The following is a 20,062-nucleotide window of genomic DNA, read 5'->3' as shown; positions in this document are numbered from 1 at the left end:
TGTTTCAGAATTACATAATTATCAGAGTCTCTACACTGGCATGTTGTCCTATCTTAGCTCACACAGACTGAATGCTCTTAAGTCCCTGAGAAACAGGTTTCTTTTTTTTTACCTCTTTCACAGTCAGAAATCTATTTTTGTTTAAAGTCTGAAGTACAACACGAGTATGGTGTTTTCTTACAGAAGAAACAGGTGGAAGGCTGCGCCAGCACTGCCAGTGTGAGTCTGTGAGTGTGTGTGCTAGTTTTAAAACCCAACAGAAAATGGGAAAGGTGATCTACATTCTATACCCTAATTCTGATTCTGGTAAGTAATGACAGCCTATCAGTAGAATTCAGGGCCAGGAAAGATAATAAAATAACAGTTTTTAAAAGTCATGCATTCCTTGTTAGATTCTTAGATAGACAGACCTTTGAAAGGTGACAGAAAATTTGTAAAGATAATAGTGCATAGATGCTCCAGTTACTGGAAATGTTATTTAATTATAAAAGAGGTTGAATAAGAATCTTACACATTTAGAAGGAAGATGCTGCTGCTCATAAATATCTTCCAAATGTAAGAAATTAAAGATTAAATGAATGCTAGATTAAAAAGATAGATTCCCTAAAATTAAGCTCAACCCTTGGTGTCTAACAAGATGAGGGAAAGGGTTTTTTTTTAGTCAACTTGAATTCTTGGTGACTTCATACAGACGGTTTTTTTTGGTATCAGTAGTTCTTAGCACAGAAAAAGCTAAGCTTTTTAATATTTCTTTAAAAAAACCTACATAAAATGTTCTACTCTGATAGTTATGGAGAAGTATACGAGCAACCAAAAAGTGAAAATTCTTTGCTCATCAAATGCCATAATGAAACTGAAATAATGGCACTGATAACAACAATTACCCCAAACTCATTCCAAACTGCTAAGATAATGTTCAAGAATTGTGCGTCTATGACTAAAATGCTTAACAAATTAAAACTGAAACTTTTGTTTCTTAATTAGGGAAAAATGGTTGCAAAGAAAAAATATATTAAGTGTATAAATCTTATAAAGAGGGTAATGACAAGCCCAGGTCTGACATAACTTAGTACATTTAATACAGCAGCATACTGTGGACTTAATTTTGGGCAGAAACAATATTCATTTTTAAAATCTTCCATTCCATAGCAATAAACTACTAGCAGTCCATAAAAATGCATGCTGAATATTATTTCACTAAGAAATTGGAAGATACTTTAAAAACAATATTATGCTAACTATGCTTAACTTAAATGATAAAAAGCAGTTGTATGTTACACAATTTTTAGTAACTTGTTTAGGCAATTATTTGAGAAATTTATACTGAACACAAGTTTGGTTCAACTATAATAATGAAACAGTTTAAGCATTTCAGTCATAAATAATAATGGCAACACAATATTAAATTCTCATCAGATTTAACATAAAATTATAATAAAAGAAAAAGAAAAAGAGAAAGTTTCAATCTGAAAGAAGCAAAAAGTTTAGGAATGTTTGGTACATGATGCAAGCAAGACTTATTAGTTTACCGTAAACAACAGGTGGAGCTGTTGGAGGAGCTGGAAAAAAGGATATTAATATAAACTATATAAGCTGTGTTAGTAGCCAGAAAAAAACTAAACATTGAGCAATCATGTTATTATTACAATGATTTGTTATTGTAAAAATGTAATTATTTTATTTGCAAAAATATAAGTGCCTAATATGCACTGAATGGAAACACCACCACCAAAACCTCTTTTATCTGAGTTCTGAATAACTTTGCAGACAGTTGACAGACTATAGACTTGTCATGTTGAAAGGCCATGCAGTCCAATTGCCTGCACGAAGCAGTATTCCAGACAGATTACTGTCTAGCATCCATCTGAACACTTCCAATGATGATGAGTCCACATCTTTGGGTAACTGGTTCCACTGTTGAAATGTTTTCACTGTTAAGAAGCTTTTTTCTCCCCTGACATTTGACTGGAATCTGCCTTCCTACTACGTAAGTCTACAATTCTGTACCCTTTGTTCCAGAATATGAGAGAACAAGTCTTGACCTACTTTTGTGTGTCATACTCTCAGGTATCTGAGGAGTGCTATCATATTCCCTCCCCGCCCCATCAGCTTTTCTCAAAACTAAACATCCAGAAGCCAATTTCTCTTCATAGGATAATGCCTGATAATTCTCATTGCCCGCTCTAAACCTGTCCCCATTTCTCTGAACCCTTCTTGAAATATACTGACCAGAACACAAAACAGTACTTTAAATGGTCTAACTAAAGCAAAAGAAAATAAAGTGTCTGATTCCTGCAATTTGGAAATTAGATTTCTGTTGATGCTGTCTAATGCTGCATTTGCCTTTTCTATTCTATTCTTTTCTTTTTTGCAGCCAAGACTTACTGCTGGCTTATATTGTTTACAATTACTTACTACACCAATATCTTTTTCACAAATACCATCACAAAACCAGGAATCTCCCATCCTATACAGATACATTTGATTTTTCTTACCTAAGTGAATAATTTTCCATCTTTTTCAGCTAAATTTCAATCTGTAACTTTCAGCCCATTTCTCTAAACTCTGAAAATTTTTTAAAAAAATTATTTCTACCCACCAGATTACCTATCCCATTCAGTTTTATGTTATCTGCAATTTGATAAGCATTGCCCCAAGTTTTTCAACTAGTTATTAATGAAAATATTGGCAAATTCTGCAAAATCAGAATATTTTAATCTCCTTCAGAATAATCCAACTAAGAAAATGACTCAGTTAAAATATTGAACCATAACAGGTATTTTTATGGAGAATACTGATATTTTGTTTCTCTCATTCTAATCATGATATGTACACCTCCAAACTTTCTTGCAATCTGTCAAATAAGGCAATTAAGTGCATAGGTCTTTGTGTGTTAGTTCACTGCTTATGAAGGATTGTACTTTTCCATAAAACTTTGTAGGAGATCCTTCTACAAAAATGCTTTCTAATTACATATAGAGTGTTAAAGTTAATGTAATAATGTCTACTATGTCAAATACAAATTCTACGGAATTCAGATATTTTTAAAATCTTTTTCTATCAGACACAGGTTATTTTTTTTAACTCTACAAAAGAAGAAAGCTAATTTATGATATCACATTATAAATAAAGATACCTGATAACGATAGGCTTATGTATACCAGAGCCATGGAAAGCAGGCATGGAAAGAAAATCTACATATACAAAGTCAGAACTGTATTTCTGTTAGGTAAGGTCCATATGACAGATATTCTGAAGCCTACTGTGTTTTCAGGCAAGCATATAAGAAATTACCCTGTCCTGTTTGGTAGCTTTCTAAAACACTTTGGGTTTAAACCTAAGATACCATTCTAGTAGCAACTGAAAAAATATTTTGGTTTAATTTATGGGAAATCAAAATAAATTATCCTATTTTTAAAATATTCCAAAGCTATTATATAATAGCTTAAAATCAGTTAACATTTTCACAATAATACAACAGGTTTGCTTTTGCTTTAATTCTACATTAAGAGAAATCTTACCCACAACAGTGAGTACAGCGCTTGCAGAAACACTATCCAATGTAGTATTAGCTATGCAAGTATATTCTCCACCATCTTTATCAGTGACATTCATAATGGTCAAGTTGTATTTACCCACAATAAACCTGTAATTACAATAGATTTAATTATTCCCTTATTGCAAATAATTCTAAATATCTAATTTATTAATTGTAATAAATCACAATAACATCTTAATATAGATATACTTGCAGCTTGACAGCAGTTCAAGGAAGAATCAGAAAGAGAAGCAAAACTGGATGACTACAATCAGTTACAAAACATTAAAGAAGATACAGTGGAATTATGAGATCAGTTAGAACAAAGGCAGAATAACAAATGTAGAGAATTTTTATTTATTTATTATAAAGATTTGTTGGCCATTTAAGAACTTTCTGATAAGCTGTGAGGGATTTCTGTTAGCATTATAAGTTTAAATATTGCAAAATAAATTAAACCCAACTGTACGTTGAAATTTACATTTCTCAGACATTACTCAAACCAAACCAAAACATTCAACGACATAAATTATGGACAAATAACAGAGGCATCTGCCAGGGTGGTGTGTCAAAGGGGGGGAAATGAAAAAAGCAGTAGTACCACCAGCTCCACCCCCTTTGTATGTGTGTCATGACATCACACTCATTTATGAAATAAGTGAAGTTTGCATCAGAATGGCACAAAACTGCTTTTGTAATTTTGATGAAAGCATCAGAACCTGAAATTGCCTCTGACAGGTAAATACCACCATCTTCCCCATCCCCCATTTTTATTTCTCTACATCTTCCATGCAGCACTTGGTTGTTTTCCATTTTTTAAAAACTTTATCTCATGCAGTTTGCTGTTTCTTCCTTCTTCCACTCTCACACTCTTTTCAATTCATTCCTGCCATTTGAGCAAGTTCCAGTGTTAGCTCCAGTAGCATCTGTGCTCTTAAATTTCCCCAGGGTTTTTCAGTGTTTAAGCAAAGATACACACCTAGGTATCTTTTAGAAAAATGAAGATGATGGGTACAATCATCTCAAGCAGAATACATTTCAACTTAATTTAATTATAGGGTATAGATGTTGTTCTTTATCTCTGTAAGAACTGGTTCCTAGATTGAGGCCATTTCAAGACAGCTTTATGTAAATTACCAGCTGCAAACTTTCCCATTATCAATGAAAAGACCAACCTCTGAGCTAGTTCATAGGAAGACTGTTAGAAAGAAACCAGAAAGATAGACAGATTTTAAAACATGGAGATGGTCAGGTTCCTTGCCACCAGCTTAAACAGAAAGTTCCAAACACAAGTGATCTATTTTCAATTTAGGATAACTATATGTTCATAGATATAGATACAGGTAGTTATCCTAAATTGAAAATAGATCACTTGCTAAAATTCTTGCACACCTATTCCTTTCATTTCAATAAATCTTGCTAAAGAGAACTTTGTGAGAATTGTGCTTGGAACTTTCTGTTTAAGCTGGTGGCAAGGAACCTGACCATCTCCATGTTTTAGAATTTATTTTATATTTAAAGAGAGTGATATTTAAGAATAAAATAGCATTTTTCCATTGGCTTTTGGCCTTATTTACCCAAAAATAAGTCCCATGATTAAGAGAATGGTGTACGGGTAGTTCTCAAGTTATGATTATTTGTTCAGCGACCATTCAAATTTACAGTGGTGCTGAATGAAGGGACTTACGATTGGTTCTCAAAGTTCCAGCCTTTGCAGCATCCCCATGATCACATGAACAAAATTTGGGACCCTGGCAACCAGCTTGCACTTACGACCAGTTGCAGCATCCTGTGGTCATGTGATTGCCATTTGCGCCCTTCCCTGCCTGCTTCCCCCAAGCAAAGTCAATGCTTGGGGGAAGCAAGTCACAAGTTGCTACAGTAAGTCTCCCTTCCCTTTTGCTCGCATTCACTATGCCCTCCTTTCCCCCTTTGCTCGCACAGATCCTGCGCCCTTTCCTTGGCCTCCCTGCACTTTCACACACATATGAACACACCTCATGCCCTTTTTCTATGGCCTCCCTGCAATCTCACAAATGCATCCTGTGCCCTCTCTGTGATTGTACACACACATGCACATACCCCACACCCTCTTTCCATGGCCTTCCTGCCATCACACTCACCCTGTGCCCACTTTCCTTGGCCTTCCTGCACTCACACATATGCATGCCCTCTTTCCACAGCCTCCCTGCGATCACATGCACCCCAAGCCCTCTTGCCTCAGGCTCTCTGTGATCGCACACACACATCCCCATGCCTTCTTTCCACAGCCTCCCTGTGATTGCAGTCACCCTGCGCCCTCTTTCTCCAGCCTCTCTGAGCTCATGCTATCCCAAGTACCCCCTCCCCCAACTCACGCACAGTCTGCGCTGAACCTCCCAGAGCCTTCCCCATTCCCCTGCGGCACCCTCACATTCCTTACCTGGTACTCCCTCCACTTCCTGTTTAACAACCCACGTGTCTTGACATTTATAATGTCAAATATGGTTTATTAACCATACCTGCATTGCCACTGCTAAGCGATGCAGTCATGTGACATACTGCTTTAAAACCGCATGGCTTAGTGACAGCAATCCCAGTCCCAACTGCCATCGCAACTTGAGGATTACCTGTATCAAAATTTGGGACTTGTTAGTCTGGTTTATAAATAATAGAGAAACAAAGGTAGTACTACTAGCATTCAGAAAGAAAGAACAGGAGCAAGTTGCTATCAGAACAGGTAGTCCTCAGGTTACAACAGCAAATGGGACGAGGATTGCCGTCATCAAGTGATGTGGTTGTAAAGCGCGACATCACATGACTGCATCACTTAGCGACAATCCCTATTGCCATCGTCACCCCAAGATGTGTGAGTTAAGTGGGAAGCAGTGGGAGTCCCAGGTAAGGAGTACAGGGGTGCCATGGTAGGGAAGAGAAGGCTGGGGGAAGCCCAGCACAGGCTGTGCATGAGTGAAGAAAGGCCAGGAGAAGGAGGGTGCAGTGCAGTGTGAATGAAGGGATGCCGGGGGAAGCAGGGTACGGTGCTGCATGAACGAAGTGAGGCCGGGGGAAGTGCCAGGGTGCAGCGCTGCACAAGCAAAGGGAGGTTGGGGAAAGCAATGCACAGTGTTGTGCAGGTGAAGGGATGCTGGAGGAACTTATTGGAGCAATCTATGGGAAGCTGGCAGGGAAGATCACAAATAGTGATCATGAGACCACAGGGTGCTGCAACCATCGTAAGTGTGAGCTGGTTGCCAAGCGTCCGAATCGTGATCACATGACTGCAGGGGTGTTGTGACAGCTAGAACCTTGAGGACTGGTCGTAAGTACCGCTCGTTCAGTGCCATCACAACTTCGGTCACTGAAAAAGTGGTTGGTAAGCGAGGACTACCTGTATATGGAAACCCTTTTCCCCTGTTAACACAGTGACTTATTTATTATTATCGTTGTTGTTGGTCAAACAGTCAACCAGATGCTTAGACTGGGTTTGGCATTTTTATCCACCTATCGAGTCCTTCCCAAGGACCTGGGATAGGCAGATGTGATTTTGTCAATGCCGATGGTGTTCAAGTGGTGCTCCAGATGTTTTGGGATTGCACCTAAGGTGCCTATAACTATTGGTACTATTTTTGCTTACTTTGCCATAGTCATTCTACTTCTATTTGCAGGTCTTTATTATTTTGTGATTTTCTCAAGTCTTTCTCTTCTATTCTGCTGTCTCCAGGTATTGCACTGTCCACTATCCAGACTTCTTTGTCTTTCCTATCAACAATTGTTAAGTCTCGGGTGTTATGTGGCAGGTGCTTGTCTGTTTGAATTCTAAAGTCCCAGAGCACTTTAGCTTCTTCATTTTCTTTTATTTTGTGTTGTGGTCCCACCAGTTCTTGCTTGCAAGCAAATGGTACTTCTTACAGATATTCCAATGCACCATTGTTGCTACTTCATCATGCCGTTGTTTGTAGTCAGTCTGTGCAATCTTCTTGCAGCAGCTAACTAGGTGGTCCACTGTTTCTTCAGCTTCTTTGCAGAGGTGGCATTTGCTGCCTGTTGCTGTCTTCTCAATTCTGGCTTTATATGCATTTGTTCCTAAGGCTTAATCTTGTGCAGCCAGAACTGGCCCCTCAGTCTCTTTCTTCAACTTTCCCGCTCTCCAGGTCTTCTTGTTATCTGCTTTGCCTGCTAATCTTTTTGTGTGTGTGTGTGTGTCTACTGCCATGTAATGCTTTGCCTTGCCATGTCTCTTTTCTATTTTTCATTTGGTCTTTCTTATAGGCCAGTTTGGTCTCTTCAGGATTCAGTAAGCCTTCATGGTGTACTGGTCTCAGTGCATCTTCTTCACTGTCCTTCAGATATTTTTCCAATGCACTTTTTTTTTCTTCGACTATCTGGTGTACTTTAACATTCCATGCCCACCTATGCTCATTGGTAAGTAGAGTCTGTCAACATCACTGCATGGATGAAGGGCATGATTTACTGTCATTATTTTGCTGGTTTTCCTATCCAGGGCTTTTATCGCCTTGATGGTATTTCCACCACTGAGTTTGGACTTTAAGATCTTCACTCTTCTGAGTATTCACTACTAACTTTCTTCTTGACTTCAGTGTGCTTGATGTTCTCAGCCTGAAGGATGCCCAGGTATTAGTAGTAAACTTCTTCATCCAGACTCTTGATGTTATTTACACTGGGCATCCCGATTCTTTCAGTTTTCACTATTGTTGATGGTAAGGGTGGCATATTTGTCCAGTCCAAACTCCATTGCAATATCTTGGCTGTATATTTGGACAGTGTTGAGCAGCGATGATGATGATGATGATGAACTATTTAAAATACCTGTTATTTTTCATGGGTATTTCAACATTTTAAGGTGAATAAAAGTCAATGCCTTAATTTTAGCTATTTTTCTAGTTTTTATTTATATTTTATTATACATCAAACATATAATTGAAATATGTTTCATTAAAATAATAAAAGATATGCACATCCTCCCAGTACTTGAATCACCATAGGTTGAAGTAATGGGGATAGGAAATTTATTGCATAAAAGCCTGTCTGAGACAAGGACTGAAATAACATCAGGAACAATCTTACATCATACCTGATGAGCCTTTAATTTGAATCTTGTGCAGAAGGTGACTTTCAGTGTTGCCTTGCTGCTGAAACCTTTGAACATGTCTATGCGGTTTGAACTTTGAACCATTTTCTCAACCACACCTTTTCTGGCTCCTGCCTGCCTGCCTGCTTCTTCATAGATGTAACCTATTAGGAAGTCTCCTGCAGCTCTGCATGCTGATACATTTCTGCTAACAAAATCAACAAAATTCTTTATCTGCCCTTTCTCACTATCCATCCTATTACTTTTTAAGGCTGTACAGCACTTTTGGTTAAAAAAAAAAAAGGTGTTAGGAAGTTGTGAAGAAGTGCTGCCTGTCAGCAGCAACCTAGACTACCTGCACTGTTTATTTGTTTGATTTTTATCTTGCCTTTAGGTCAGGATAGATCAAGGTCCCTCCTTCCATTTTTCCTCATAATAATGACACTGCGAGATAAGTTGAGCTGAGAGGAAGTGGCTGGCATGAAGTCATCCAGTGAACTTCTGTGGCTGAAGATGGACTTGAACCTGGGTCTTCCCAGTGTTAGTCTACTGCGTTAATCATTACACAATTCTGGCTTTCTTTTCTCTTTGCAGTTGAAGTATGACCCCAGGAAAAGATTCTTTTTGGTTGGAGGAGATGTCAAGAGATGCAACATGATGTTAAACAGAGGATTTACCTATACTTAACCATATTAAATTGTACATGCCTGGTGGAGAGAAATCATATAATTGATGCATTGCAGAAAGCACGATCTTAAAAAAAATAGTAATGCTTTATCTGTTATTCCCTTGTTGGTGTTTTATTAAATTGTAGAGAAGTGGGGTTAGGGTTAGGGTTACATACCGTCCGTCATCTGGCAATTCATCATTTTCCTTCAACCATGTAACTGTGGGTATTAACGTTGCATCATATTTAATTACACATTCAAAGAAAACCTGTTCCATCCTTTGTACAACTTTGTATTCAGGCTGCTTAATAATCACTGTGGGCTCTGAAACATAAAATAATTAGTAAGACGCTTAACAGCTACAAATTGGTAAACAGATTAGGTGGCTTTTATTTCAGAGCCATGATTTCTTACCTTTGATTTCTAAATAAACGTTATTCTGTGCTTTTCCTAGTTTATTTCTTGCTATGCAGGTGTACATGCCGCTGCTATCCTTCTGGGCTCTCAGAATTTCCAAGGTTCCATTATTATGGAAAACATACTGGTTTCCCTGCAGAATGCTACCTTTTACTCCTTGAAACCTATGTATTGGAAAGAGATTATCCAAATTATGCATTAACTTAGACTTTATTTGGGGATAACAAGTGCCTATTGCATCCCTAAACCCCAATAGAGATGCACTAATATTTGATAAAGTGTAGAAAGATGATTATATAGATATTCAACAGAAGAAATAAAAGAGCCAACTCATAGAAAATATTAAATAAATTATTGGATTTAAGAGGAGAATTTTTTTTTTTTTTAACGGCATTATCCCTAATAAAGTTTGGGACTACAGCATATCATTTGAGGCTTATATTTTCATTCCTTCCACTCCAATGCTCTGAAATTGCTGTTGATCCCTGGGTGATTCTGTTGATGAGAGTACTTGGTAGGGGGAACTGCTTAACCCCAGTGATCCCAAACCTAATTGACTCCCCTCCTGCTGGTAGTTATTTAAAATAAAAGAGAATGATTATTTATAGTCACAGATGTAATCTATCATCTGATATTGTGCTAAGTAGTGTAAGACAAATTAATTATGTATAAAATTGAAAATTAAATGAATTAATCAAGGTTCCCTTCACATGAAATGGAAGGCAAGCAATTAAAGTACACAAAAAGGTATAGATCTCTATTTAACTTTCCAGATTCCCACAATATTCATTAGTTGAATGTTTATTATGCGTGAATGATTGTTTTCATTGTGAGTGACTTACCATTCAGTTTCAGGCATAGGTGAACCAAAAAAAGCACAATCTAGCAATGCAGGCTTATTTTCAATGACTTGATAAAGTTTATTGTATGGAGTAAGGATTCTTGGTGGTTCAGCTGAAAATAAAAACGTTATATTTACAAGTGATGTGAATTTTTTGAATGCATTTGTATAGGAAAATGTATATAGGAAATATTTTTTAAAAGATGATTATTTAAAGGTAGGCAATCTTGAATTGAAGATAACCCCTTTTGCCCCAATGACATGTGACAGTAATGTTTCCGTTACCATAACCTAAATGAATTAAGGAGAACAATATTTAAAAAGATCAGAGTATATGTAAGTTTCTCCTTTTTTCTATTTGGCAATTTGAAACTAAGTTTTACCAATCTGTCTTTTAGCCAATAGGTTATTTTAAAAAACGAATTAGAATTTTTTAAAAAAAGAATCCACAATGAGAAAAAGATCTCAATAATAAATTTATTATGATTTTGGAGTTCCCAAGACAGTTTTCTAACATTGCCTTATAATGATTCTTATGTAATAACTTGAGTAAGACTTCTAAGAATGGAGTATTTAGTTATGCTAAATGCATTAGTGTCAGCCACATTTGCAAATGTGACTGAAATGGGTGTTGAAATAATTTTTAGAGGATGTGTTATAATTTTGTGACTATTATCATGGTTTTCTACAGATCCAATGAAATACAAGGACTGCTTTTTATGGGTAATTTGTGAACATTTTCCGTCAGAACTGGCATCTTAATTCACCAGTTGCCCAAGCTACAATACCAAAAATTTACATTTAACAGGACACCTTGCATTTTTCCAAGAGCTTGCTTCCAAGAAGGTGTGTTAAGAATCATGGCTTTAATAAAAAATAAAGTAGCTTATCTATAAAGCTTTTTGTAGAATTTGCTTTGCTATAATCCAATTTGGTGTAGTGGTTAAGGCATCAGGCTAGAAACCAGGAGAATTTAAGTTCTAGTCCCACTTTAGGCAGAAAGCCAGCTGGGTGACTTTGTGCCATTCACTCACAACCCTAGGAAGAAGGAGAGGGCAAACCACTTCCAAAAAGTTTGACAAGACAGCTGCAGGAACTTGTGCATGCAGTCCCAAGAGTCAAGTCTGATTTGAAGGCACACATATCCTATAAAGTTGACTAATCCAAATAACTATCTTATACAAATTATATAGGACCTAGCCTACTGATCCCCCAAAATAAAGATGCACAGAATTATATGTAAGACTTTGTTGGGCTGGCATATGGCAATGGGTTTTTTAGGTGGTGAGAGATCAAAGTCTGACTTTCATTATGTTTCCTTTTTATTAAGAAAAGAAACTATACCATTTTATGCATTTTATTAACTATACCATTTTATGCATTTTTCATGTTTCTAAGTATGATGTAGGTACTGGAAAGGCAAGCCCAATAAATAATATTGAAGTTACCAATGAACAAATATTGTAGCATGTGTATTAATGAGGAATAGAAAAATTATAGAGTTATTATTGGATTTTGTATTTTTAAAAAACACCAACCGTCTTACCTAAAATATTCACGAATGCATTTGCTAATAGGTATCCATATTCATTAGAGGCATTACACTGATACACAGCACTTGATCTTTCTTGCACACTAGTGAAAATAACTGTATCACCATCAACTTTTCTGCTGGGATCTTCAGGAGCAACTGTTAAAACACACAGGAAATATTAAATTATTTAACACTGAAAAAAATGGTTCTTGGATTGTAACATCAAAAATAATTCCACATCTTTGAAGAAAGGTCAAAAAGACTGTAAGAAATTTAAGGTGCAATATATAATTTATAATATAATTTTGAATATTCATATCATATAATTTATGAAATTGCACATCTATTTTTTATGGAAACAGCTATATGTAAATTGTAGCAAAAAGAGCCAAAGGGAAGTAAAAGTTTAAGTAAAATATAAATGAAAGTGACTCAATCACATAGACCTAGATGTTTTTCCTTCCCCATTACAAAGTCAAAAATTTAGCATTGGTTAAGTATTTTCTCTGAAGGTACAAAATTTCCATTACAGTCTTCATTTGTAGGTCAATATCATGAGCATCCTGGGACAGGGTAATGATACAGATACAATGATGTAAACATACAAATGACATGACTTAAATATATGTCAGATGTCCTGACACAAGTACATAATCATGGCATTTACATGGTGATTACTTTATCATGCGTGTTGTTATTTTGTGAACATCATGGTTTGCTGCAGAAGCTGCTGTTCAATCTTCATAAAAAATGATTTATTAACTCTGGAAATAAACATACACTTGCACACTCATTCCTTGACTCTCTGCCATGTACCAACCTTACTTTAAAACAGAATTACATAATACATACCAAACACAAATTACATAAGGTATAGTTTAATGTTAGTAGTCCGAATCAGATTATAATAATTAGATCTCAAGCCAGTGGATCATTTGTATCAGCAAGGTTGAATTCCACCAGCATTAATATGAACACTCCTTGAAGCTACCTTTAAGGCACTCTGATTTCTCTATTTAGGCTCAATCTTTCTCAATACTATTTGAAATCCACTTACAACTGGAGATGGAAATTGGACTGGAAATTTTCTTCATGCAAAATATGATGCACCTCAGTTATGGTTTTTCTTCTACCCCTTGGGTTAGATCAATGGTAGGCAGTTTTGACACTCTAGATATTTCTATAATTCCTGGCAGAACCTACTAGCAGGGTCAGTAGTGAAGAAAGCTGGGAGCTGTAGTCCAGCAGCAGCAGTTCATTGGGTTATTTCTGGATTATATGCAAACAGAATGGAATATTTTATTCCGCAAAAGACTGAAACAAGCAAAGGCTCCTAATACAATTATGAAGGCAATTTCATACTTTCCCTTTCCATTTATTTCTGTTACTCCCAATTCTGCTTCCCATCTTGCTTGGAACATCCTCAGATCTTTTGGAATTCTTTTTAGGAGGCATAAGAGCAAGAAAGAATGGCTAAAAATCACTTCCTTCTATTTTCCCCCTAGTGGACTGTTCTATAAATCTGAGGACTATGTTCATAGTTCTTTAATATAAGTGTGCTTGATAACTGTTATTATTATTAAAATAAAAACACTACTGTACTACTATCTGTTATAAAAACAAGAACATAGATAACTATAGGAGATGGACCTTTCCTACCACAAATAAACCTCGAATTCCATTACAGAAGAAAGACAACATACTCAAGTTCTTTGTCCTTTCTCCTTCTCCTTCTCCTTCTCCTTCAAGTCAGTGTTGAGTCCTGGAGACTGCTTAGACTAGTCCCTGCAGTTTTCTTGGTAAGGTTTTTTGGAAGTGATTTGCTATTGTCTCCTTCCTAGGGCTGAGAGAGAGTGACTGGCCCAAGATCACCCATCTGGCAAGTCACCCATAAGGTGGGACTAGAATTCAGAGTCTATGTACATAGGCTGTGCAGAGATCCAGATTTGAAGAGTAAATTGTGATTTGAAGCATACATGGGCTTAAACACAGTACCTGTTAGAACACGTGAAATGAAATATGTTTTTTTCCTGAGATCATGTAGCAACTATGGAGGGCAGCCTCACAAGCCCAGGAAAAGATACAGTTTATGAAGATGTTCCCAACAGGTGCTATGTGTGCAACCACATTAGGCTCCAAATCACAATTTTTAAAAAAAACTGGAGCCACACACAGACCTAATACATATCCTCATGCATGAACACACACACAGAGATGCACACACAGACACAGACACACACTCCTGCTTATACTGTTGCATTTTTTTCCTTAAAAATACAATTGTGGCTTTGGGCCCGGCGGAAAAAGAAGCCTTTCTTAATTCATATTTTCAACTATGTTTACACCTACCCCTGGATCACAGAAACGTATAAATACTATATAGCTTAGAAATCAGAATTATTATTATTGTTTAAATGATGCACTTGGTATATTTGTTCCTGCAGTAAATTAGAAAGCCATGAAAGTTGGAAAATAAAACCACCTGTGTACAATCAATGATAGCCTGTATGGATGCTTTTAGTAGCAAATAAATTAATTCCCTCAGGAATATACTTAACTATTTTGATTTAAAATTTAGAATTTATGGCAATTATACATCAATTGAGCAACCCAGTGGATGAAATGCACGATTCATCATTTCTAAAAATAAACGTAGTATTAAAAATCCTCTCAAACAAAATGCTCCACTATAAGAACTTAGCAAACTAGAGCTAAGTTTTTTTCTCTAATGAATTGTTTCACAGAAGATGCTGGCTCTCTCCTTATTAGGTACAATTTGAAACTTTCTCTTCCCAGAGTCACCTGAATCTAACTGTTGCATAGCAACTTAGTGGAAAAGAAAAAATAAGCTTCAGAAAGGATTGGGCGGGAGCCTGGTTTAGAAGCATTAACAAACTACTACCTCTCACTGACGCACTTGATATTAGTGGTTTTAGATTCCTTTCTTCAACTTCTTAACTAACGATCTGGCTACTTTGCAAATTCTAAGGCTCTTACTTTGTAAGACAAAACAGGATTAATTTCTCTTGAAATAAATTAATTAGTGGTGAATTCATACTTTGCAACTTTAGATTTTGTCTTATAGAATATGCATTATTCTACTTACATTAAACTATAGTATGGCAGTTCTGCTAATTTGGGAACCTTGGTGCTCATTCTTAACAAGACCTTGGCTATCGGTTCAAAATCTTATGTTGACAAAACAACTAATATCAAACAAGAATTTAACATGACATAAAAGTGAAAACAGCCCTTACTTTCAATGGGAACTCCATTTGCTAACCATCTTATGCTGGGTTTAGGATTGCCATTAGCTCTACAAGTCAAGGAACCATCTTCTCCAGGAGATAATATAAGGTTTGTAGGTTCTCTTATCCAGTAAGGTGCAGCTGAGTTTAAAGAAAGAAACAAAAACATTCAGCTGCTAGTTTTTGCAGTCATGACAAATTAATATAATTAATGCCAACATTCCAAGTGCCTATAGAACAAAAAGTGCATTTATTAAGAAAATAAAATAAATTGTTTGGTTAATAATCAGAAATTTGGTAGCACTTTTTCAGACTAACAAATTTTATTCAAGGCACAAACTTTCATCACCTGCCACTCATCTTTTTCTGTTTGGTTGTGATTCTAAAAAGATGCACAGATCACTATAGTAAAAGTAGTTTAAATTCAATAATATATAAAATATTTGGTAGAGACCCCTTGAAATGGCTGTAAACTTTTTCCTATCCCTAAAAAGTGTCTTATGTCAGAGGCTCGGTGAATTAAGGGGCTGAAGAATTGCTGAAAATACAACTATAGGTAATCCTCACTTAATGTTCATTCATTCAGTGATCGAAGTTATGACAACGCTGAACAAAGGGACTTACGACTGGTCCTTGAAGTTCTGGCTGTTGCAATGCCCCCGTGGTCATGTGAATAAAATTCAGGCACACTTCGGCCCACACGCATTTACGACTACATTTAGGCTAATCGCCTACCCGCTGCTACCAGCTGCCGCCTCTGCTGGCCCTGCCCCCACCACCCTGCCCACTGCACTGCATGCCACTGCTGTACCAGCTGGGGCCTTCTTTCACACCTTCTTTTACACTGGTGCAGCCAGGGCTTCTCTTGTGTCCTGCCTAGGACCTCCGTTTGTGTGCCAGCCAGGACCTCTGTTTGCATGCCAGTGAGGCCTCTGTTCATGCTCCAGCCAGGGCCTCTGTGTCCCTGTACAAGGCCTCCTTTCATGAAAGAAGTCTGGCATGTGAAATAAGGTCCCAGCTGCACTGGCATGAAAGAAGGACCCTTCTAGCTGGGTCCCTCTCTCATGCTGGTGCAGTTGGGACCTTCTTTTGCAAAAGAAGGCCCTGGGTGGGGTGCAAACAGAGACCCTGGCTGGTGTGCGAATGGATGCCCTGGGCAGGGTGCAAACAGAGGGCTTAGGGTGGGCACAAGAGAAAACCTGGTTGCTCCAGCGCGAAAGGCGGCAGCTCAAAAGAAGGCCCTGGACAGTACAATAATGGCATGCAGTGCGGCAGCCAGCAGGGCTGGGCAGGAGGGGCAGCTGCCAACAGTGTGTTGGCAGGCAGCCAATTAAGGGTGGAAATAGGCAGTTGTGGGGAGTTCAAGAAGATGTAGTCTCTTACCTTACCAAGGCTCAGGGCTAGGAGGGACCAAACCAGGAATGGCTTGGATTGGGGTGGGTCCTCGCCTAACAACCGTGGGATTTGGTTAGAGATGGCAATGGGGAGTGCCACTGCTACACAATGTGGTTGCATGAAGTTGTGCTTTACGACTGCATTGTTCAGTTGAACAGTTTATAGGCCAAAAGCAGCACAGAGGTTTGATACTTTTATCAGCCCATGGTGCTCTGTCCTTGCTGCACTGACAGTCTTACAGGTTATTGCAACTTTAAAGTTTTACCAAGTCTTCTAATTTTTTAATTGTTTTTATTTTCTTTTAACATTTCTTTCCTGCCATTGGTCCAATTATTTATTATTCTACCTACTATAATAACATGGAATTAGAATGTGGACTTAGATGAAAGAAAGGTGTAACTGCAACCCTTAGGCACTAAAAAGTTGACCACAATGGTCCACCAGATGTAAATCTGTCTTCAGATTACATTCTACATATTTGAAGGTTCTCCTCATGCCATGTGGTTATTATGAATTATCAGAAAGAATTATAAGACACCAAGGAAATAAAAAGTTGCTATGAAGTCACAATGAATCACGTGAGACTTGACAACTTTTATTTTTATTAAAGGATGTATTTCTGATCTGGCAAGAATGTGAATTTAGAAATACTGTTTGCAGAATATACATGCAAACTTTTAAATACTAAACAGATTACAGTAATTTTACCTTTGACATTGACTGTAATAATATGGTAAGCAGAACCCAAACGATTTGTTGCCATACATTTGTATTTTCCAGAATCAGCTTGAGAAACATCTATGATTTTGAGGGTCTTATGAAAATTTTCAAAGAAAGTCCTGTTGACAGGAAGGTCACTACCTTCTTTGCTCCAGCGGATTAATGGCGTAGGTCTAACAGAAAAAAACATCATTAAGGACAGTTGATATTACAATGATTAAAGAAATTAGTACATTTCAGAGTTGTTTTAATAATTAAATTAATTTAATAATGATTTACTAACTCTAAATCCAAACATATAGACGACCATTTATTTTAAGTTTTGTGAAATGCACTAACTACTTATTTATACAATAGTTACATCTTGTGGGCTCTATTGCCTATACTATGTGTTATTTTAATTGGACAGGGCTGAAAGGCAGTATTGCTGCCAACTATAATTTGCCCAAATATAATAAACCAAGGATAAGGCCTTCTGAGATAGATATCATATGAGCAGATTCCAACTCTACTGACAAAAGGGAGAAAGATCATTTTTTGCTGATTCTTTCAGTCTTGCAGGCTGACCCAGCCTTTGTTGGGAAAGGTTGGGAAGCCTCTGGAAAAATACAAGAGATTAAAGAAAGGGAAAATCAGTGAAAATTGCCTCTTCTATTTCATAAATGTAATTTCTATTAATGTGTGTGTCAGAACACTTGGTAGACCAAACCAGAAAATCAATTCCACAAGAAGACCAGAACTACACTTTACTGATACTGGCTATAACAGAATCTTGCAAGTCTGATTATGCTGTACCCCACCCCCTTAGTGAATCAGGGCACCTTCTTGAGCTGTTTCCGAATATTATCTTGTTTCTCTGGCCTTAAATAATGTTTCAGACCCCTTTACCTAGGTAATGGTTCTTGCATATTTCTGTCAAGGTTACCTCTCTTACTATCTATAGTGTGTGTATATATATAAGAATACCTAATATATATCACACTATGTATCAGCTTTATATACATATATATATTATAGAATGAGATCCAAAAGAAATCTGAAGACACTGATCAACTTACTATATTACTTAAGTATAAAGGCAAATGAGCAAAGACCAGAAAATTACGTATAAGCTGCTATTTATCAACTGAGATGTATAGTAAGAAGTCTTGGTTTAGTCATCTAAAGAGATGGTTATGGCTGCCTCCCTAATGCCTTCCAATCTCCCAGCAAGCATCATGAAAGGTAGAAATAGTTGTTTCTGAATGTCATATTTGAGCTTGTCCAGGTGTATTGATAGAGGGAAATCTATCAAAACAGGCAAGATGATGCTTGCAACATTGCAATGCAAACCTCACACATTTTTATGTACATTGATTCAACACCTATGAACAAAATGGACAGGACTTGCATTGCAATGAGACATCAAACACCTTGCATATTTTGATCCCTCCCCTGCAGAAGCTGCTACAAATACTTCACGCAAAACAGAGAAATGTAAAGGCTATATTTGAATATGATGCATTTTAATAAATTATTAAAAACATTTTGATAATTTCATCCTATAGTAGTGAATCTCACAATTCCACGTTAACATACTCAGTCTGAGTACCAGGATAGTACGGAGAAAGTGGTCAATGTGGTCAGTAACATTATTATCAGCGATGGCAAATAATGTCAATGTGGCATGTGAACATTGTGGTGTCTGTTCTTGGCAGTTCCAGGGTGACCGATGGGAGCAGCAGATACTATGAAGTCACTATAGTACGGAAAAGAACAGTTGATGTTGCTTCTTGATGTTAGTTTATCAAGACGCTGATAAATGAAAATGTATTCCGTTACTCATTGTCTAGTAATTTAGTGAAAAGCTCATCTTTTATTGGTTGAACAAGGACATTATCAATTACGAAGGAAAAAGACAGACGGGGACGAATAAATATCTAAACTGCCTCCCTTTCTCTCTGTGGGCATTGCTGAATTATTTCAACAGGTATTTGGCACATGGATATGTAAATTAAAATTATATCATTATTCTTATTTTCCTTGATTAAAATGACAACTCACAATCCTTCTGCAATACATTCCAGCATAAGAGTGTTTCCTCTTAGTTCTATTTGGCTACTTGCATTTCCAGCAGGTGTTAGAAGAGTTGGGGGTCTTTCTGAATAAAATCTGACTAAAAGAAAAAAAAAAAAGAATTACATATCATTTAAATGGAATTCAAAATCTACAATGAAACTAATTCTTTGTATCCACTATAAATGCATATATCCATATATTCAGTAATTATAGAACAAAATCCATGTTTTATCTGAGATTCTATGACTTGTTGGATTACTTGATCATTTTGGAAAGAGATAATTTGGACAGAGATAAGGCTTTGCTTTATATATCAAAATCCTACTTTTCCTTTCTATTTTTTTTAAACTGCAAATTTGATCATAGATTGCATAAGAGACTTTTTCTTGGAAAATTTATTATTAAAACTCTAGTATAAAAAGTCTTAAGATAAATACAATACAATACTGAAAATGCTGGGTACTTCACTGAGTTACAATGATGGATAAACTTTTTCCATGGAAAATCTAATTTGATTTTGAATTATACAGTATATTAATTTTAATTGTTATATATAAATTCTGTTATGAATT

General features: G+C 36.7%; 1 protein-coding gene across 6 annotated transcripts in view; it reads right to left on the bottom strand.

The window, feature by feature from the left end:
• The window catches only part of NRCAM (neuronal cell adhesion molecule), a 121,343-nt gene that overhangs the window by 32,406 nt on the left and 68,875 nt on the right, over window positions 1–20,062 (bottom strand). For all 6 annotated transcript variants that reach the window (XM_088141732.1, XM_088141731.1, XM_088141733.1 and 3 more), the window contains 8 exons: window positions 19,476–19,587; window positions 17,421–17,605; window positions 15,327–15,458; window positions 12,082–12,225; window positions 10,537–10,648; window positions 9,692–9,858; window positions 9,454–9,601; window positions 3,522–3,646 (listed from right to left, as the gene is read on the bottom strand). In XM_088141732.1, coding sequence (XP_087997858.1) covers window positions 3,522–3,646; window positions 9,454–9,601; window positions 9,692–9,858; window positions 10,537–10,648; window positions 12,082–12,225; window positions 15,327–15,458; window positions 17,421–17,605; window positions 19,476–19,587 — 1,125 coding nt within the window. The remainder of the gene's footprint in view (window positions 1–3,521; window positions 3,647–9,453; window positions 9,602–9,691; window positions 9,859–10,536; window positions 10,649–12,081; window positions 12,226–15,326; window positions 15,459–17,420; window positions 17,606–19,475; window positions 19,588–20,062) is intronic.

This window comes from Python bivittatus, unplaced genomic scaffold, assembly GCF_059951505.1.
Source record: "Python bivittatus isolate LINGU-HERP-01145 unplaced genomic scaffold, Pbiv_v1 ctg000330_np1212, whole genome shotgun sequence".
Lineage (NCBI taxonomy): Eukaryota > Metazoa > Chordata > Lepidosauria > Squamata > Pythonidae > Python > Python bivittatus.
The sequence above is the reverse complement of the archived record's forward strand: the minus strand, read 5'-3'. Positions and strand labels throughout refer to the sequence as shown.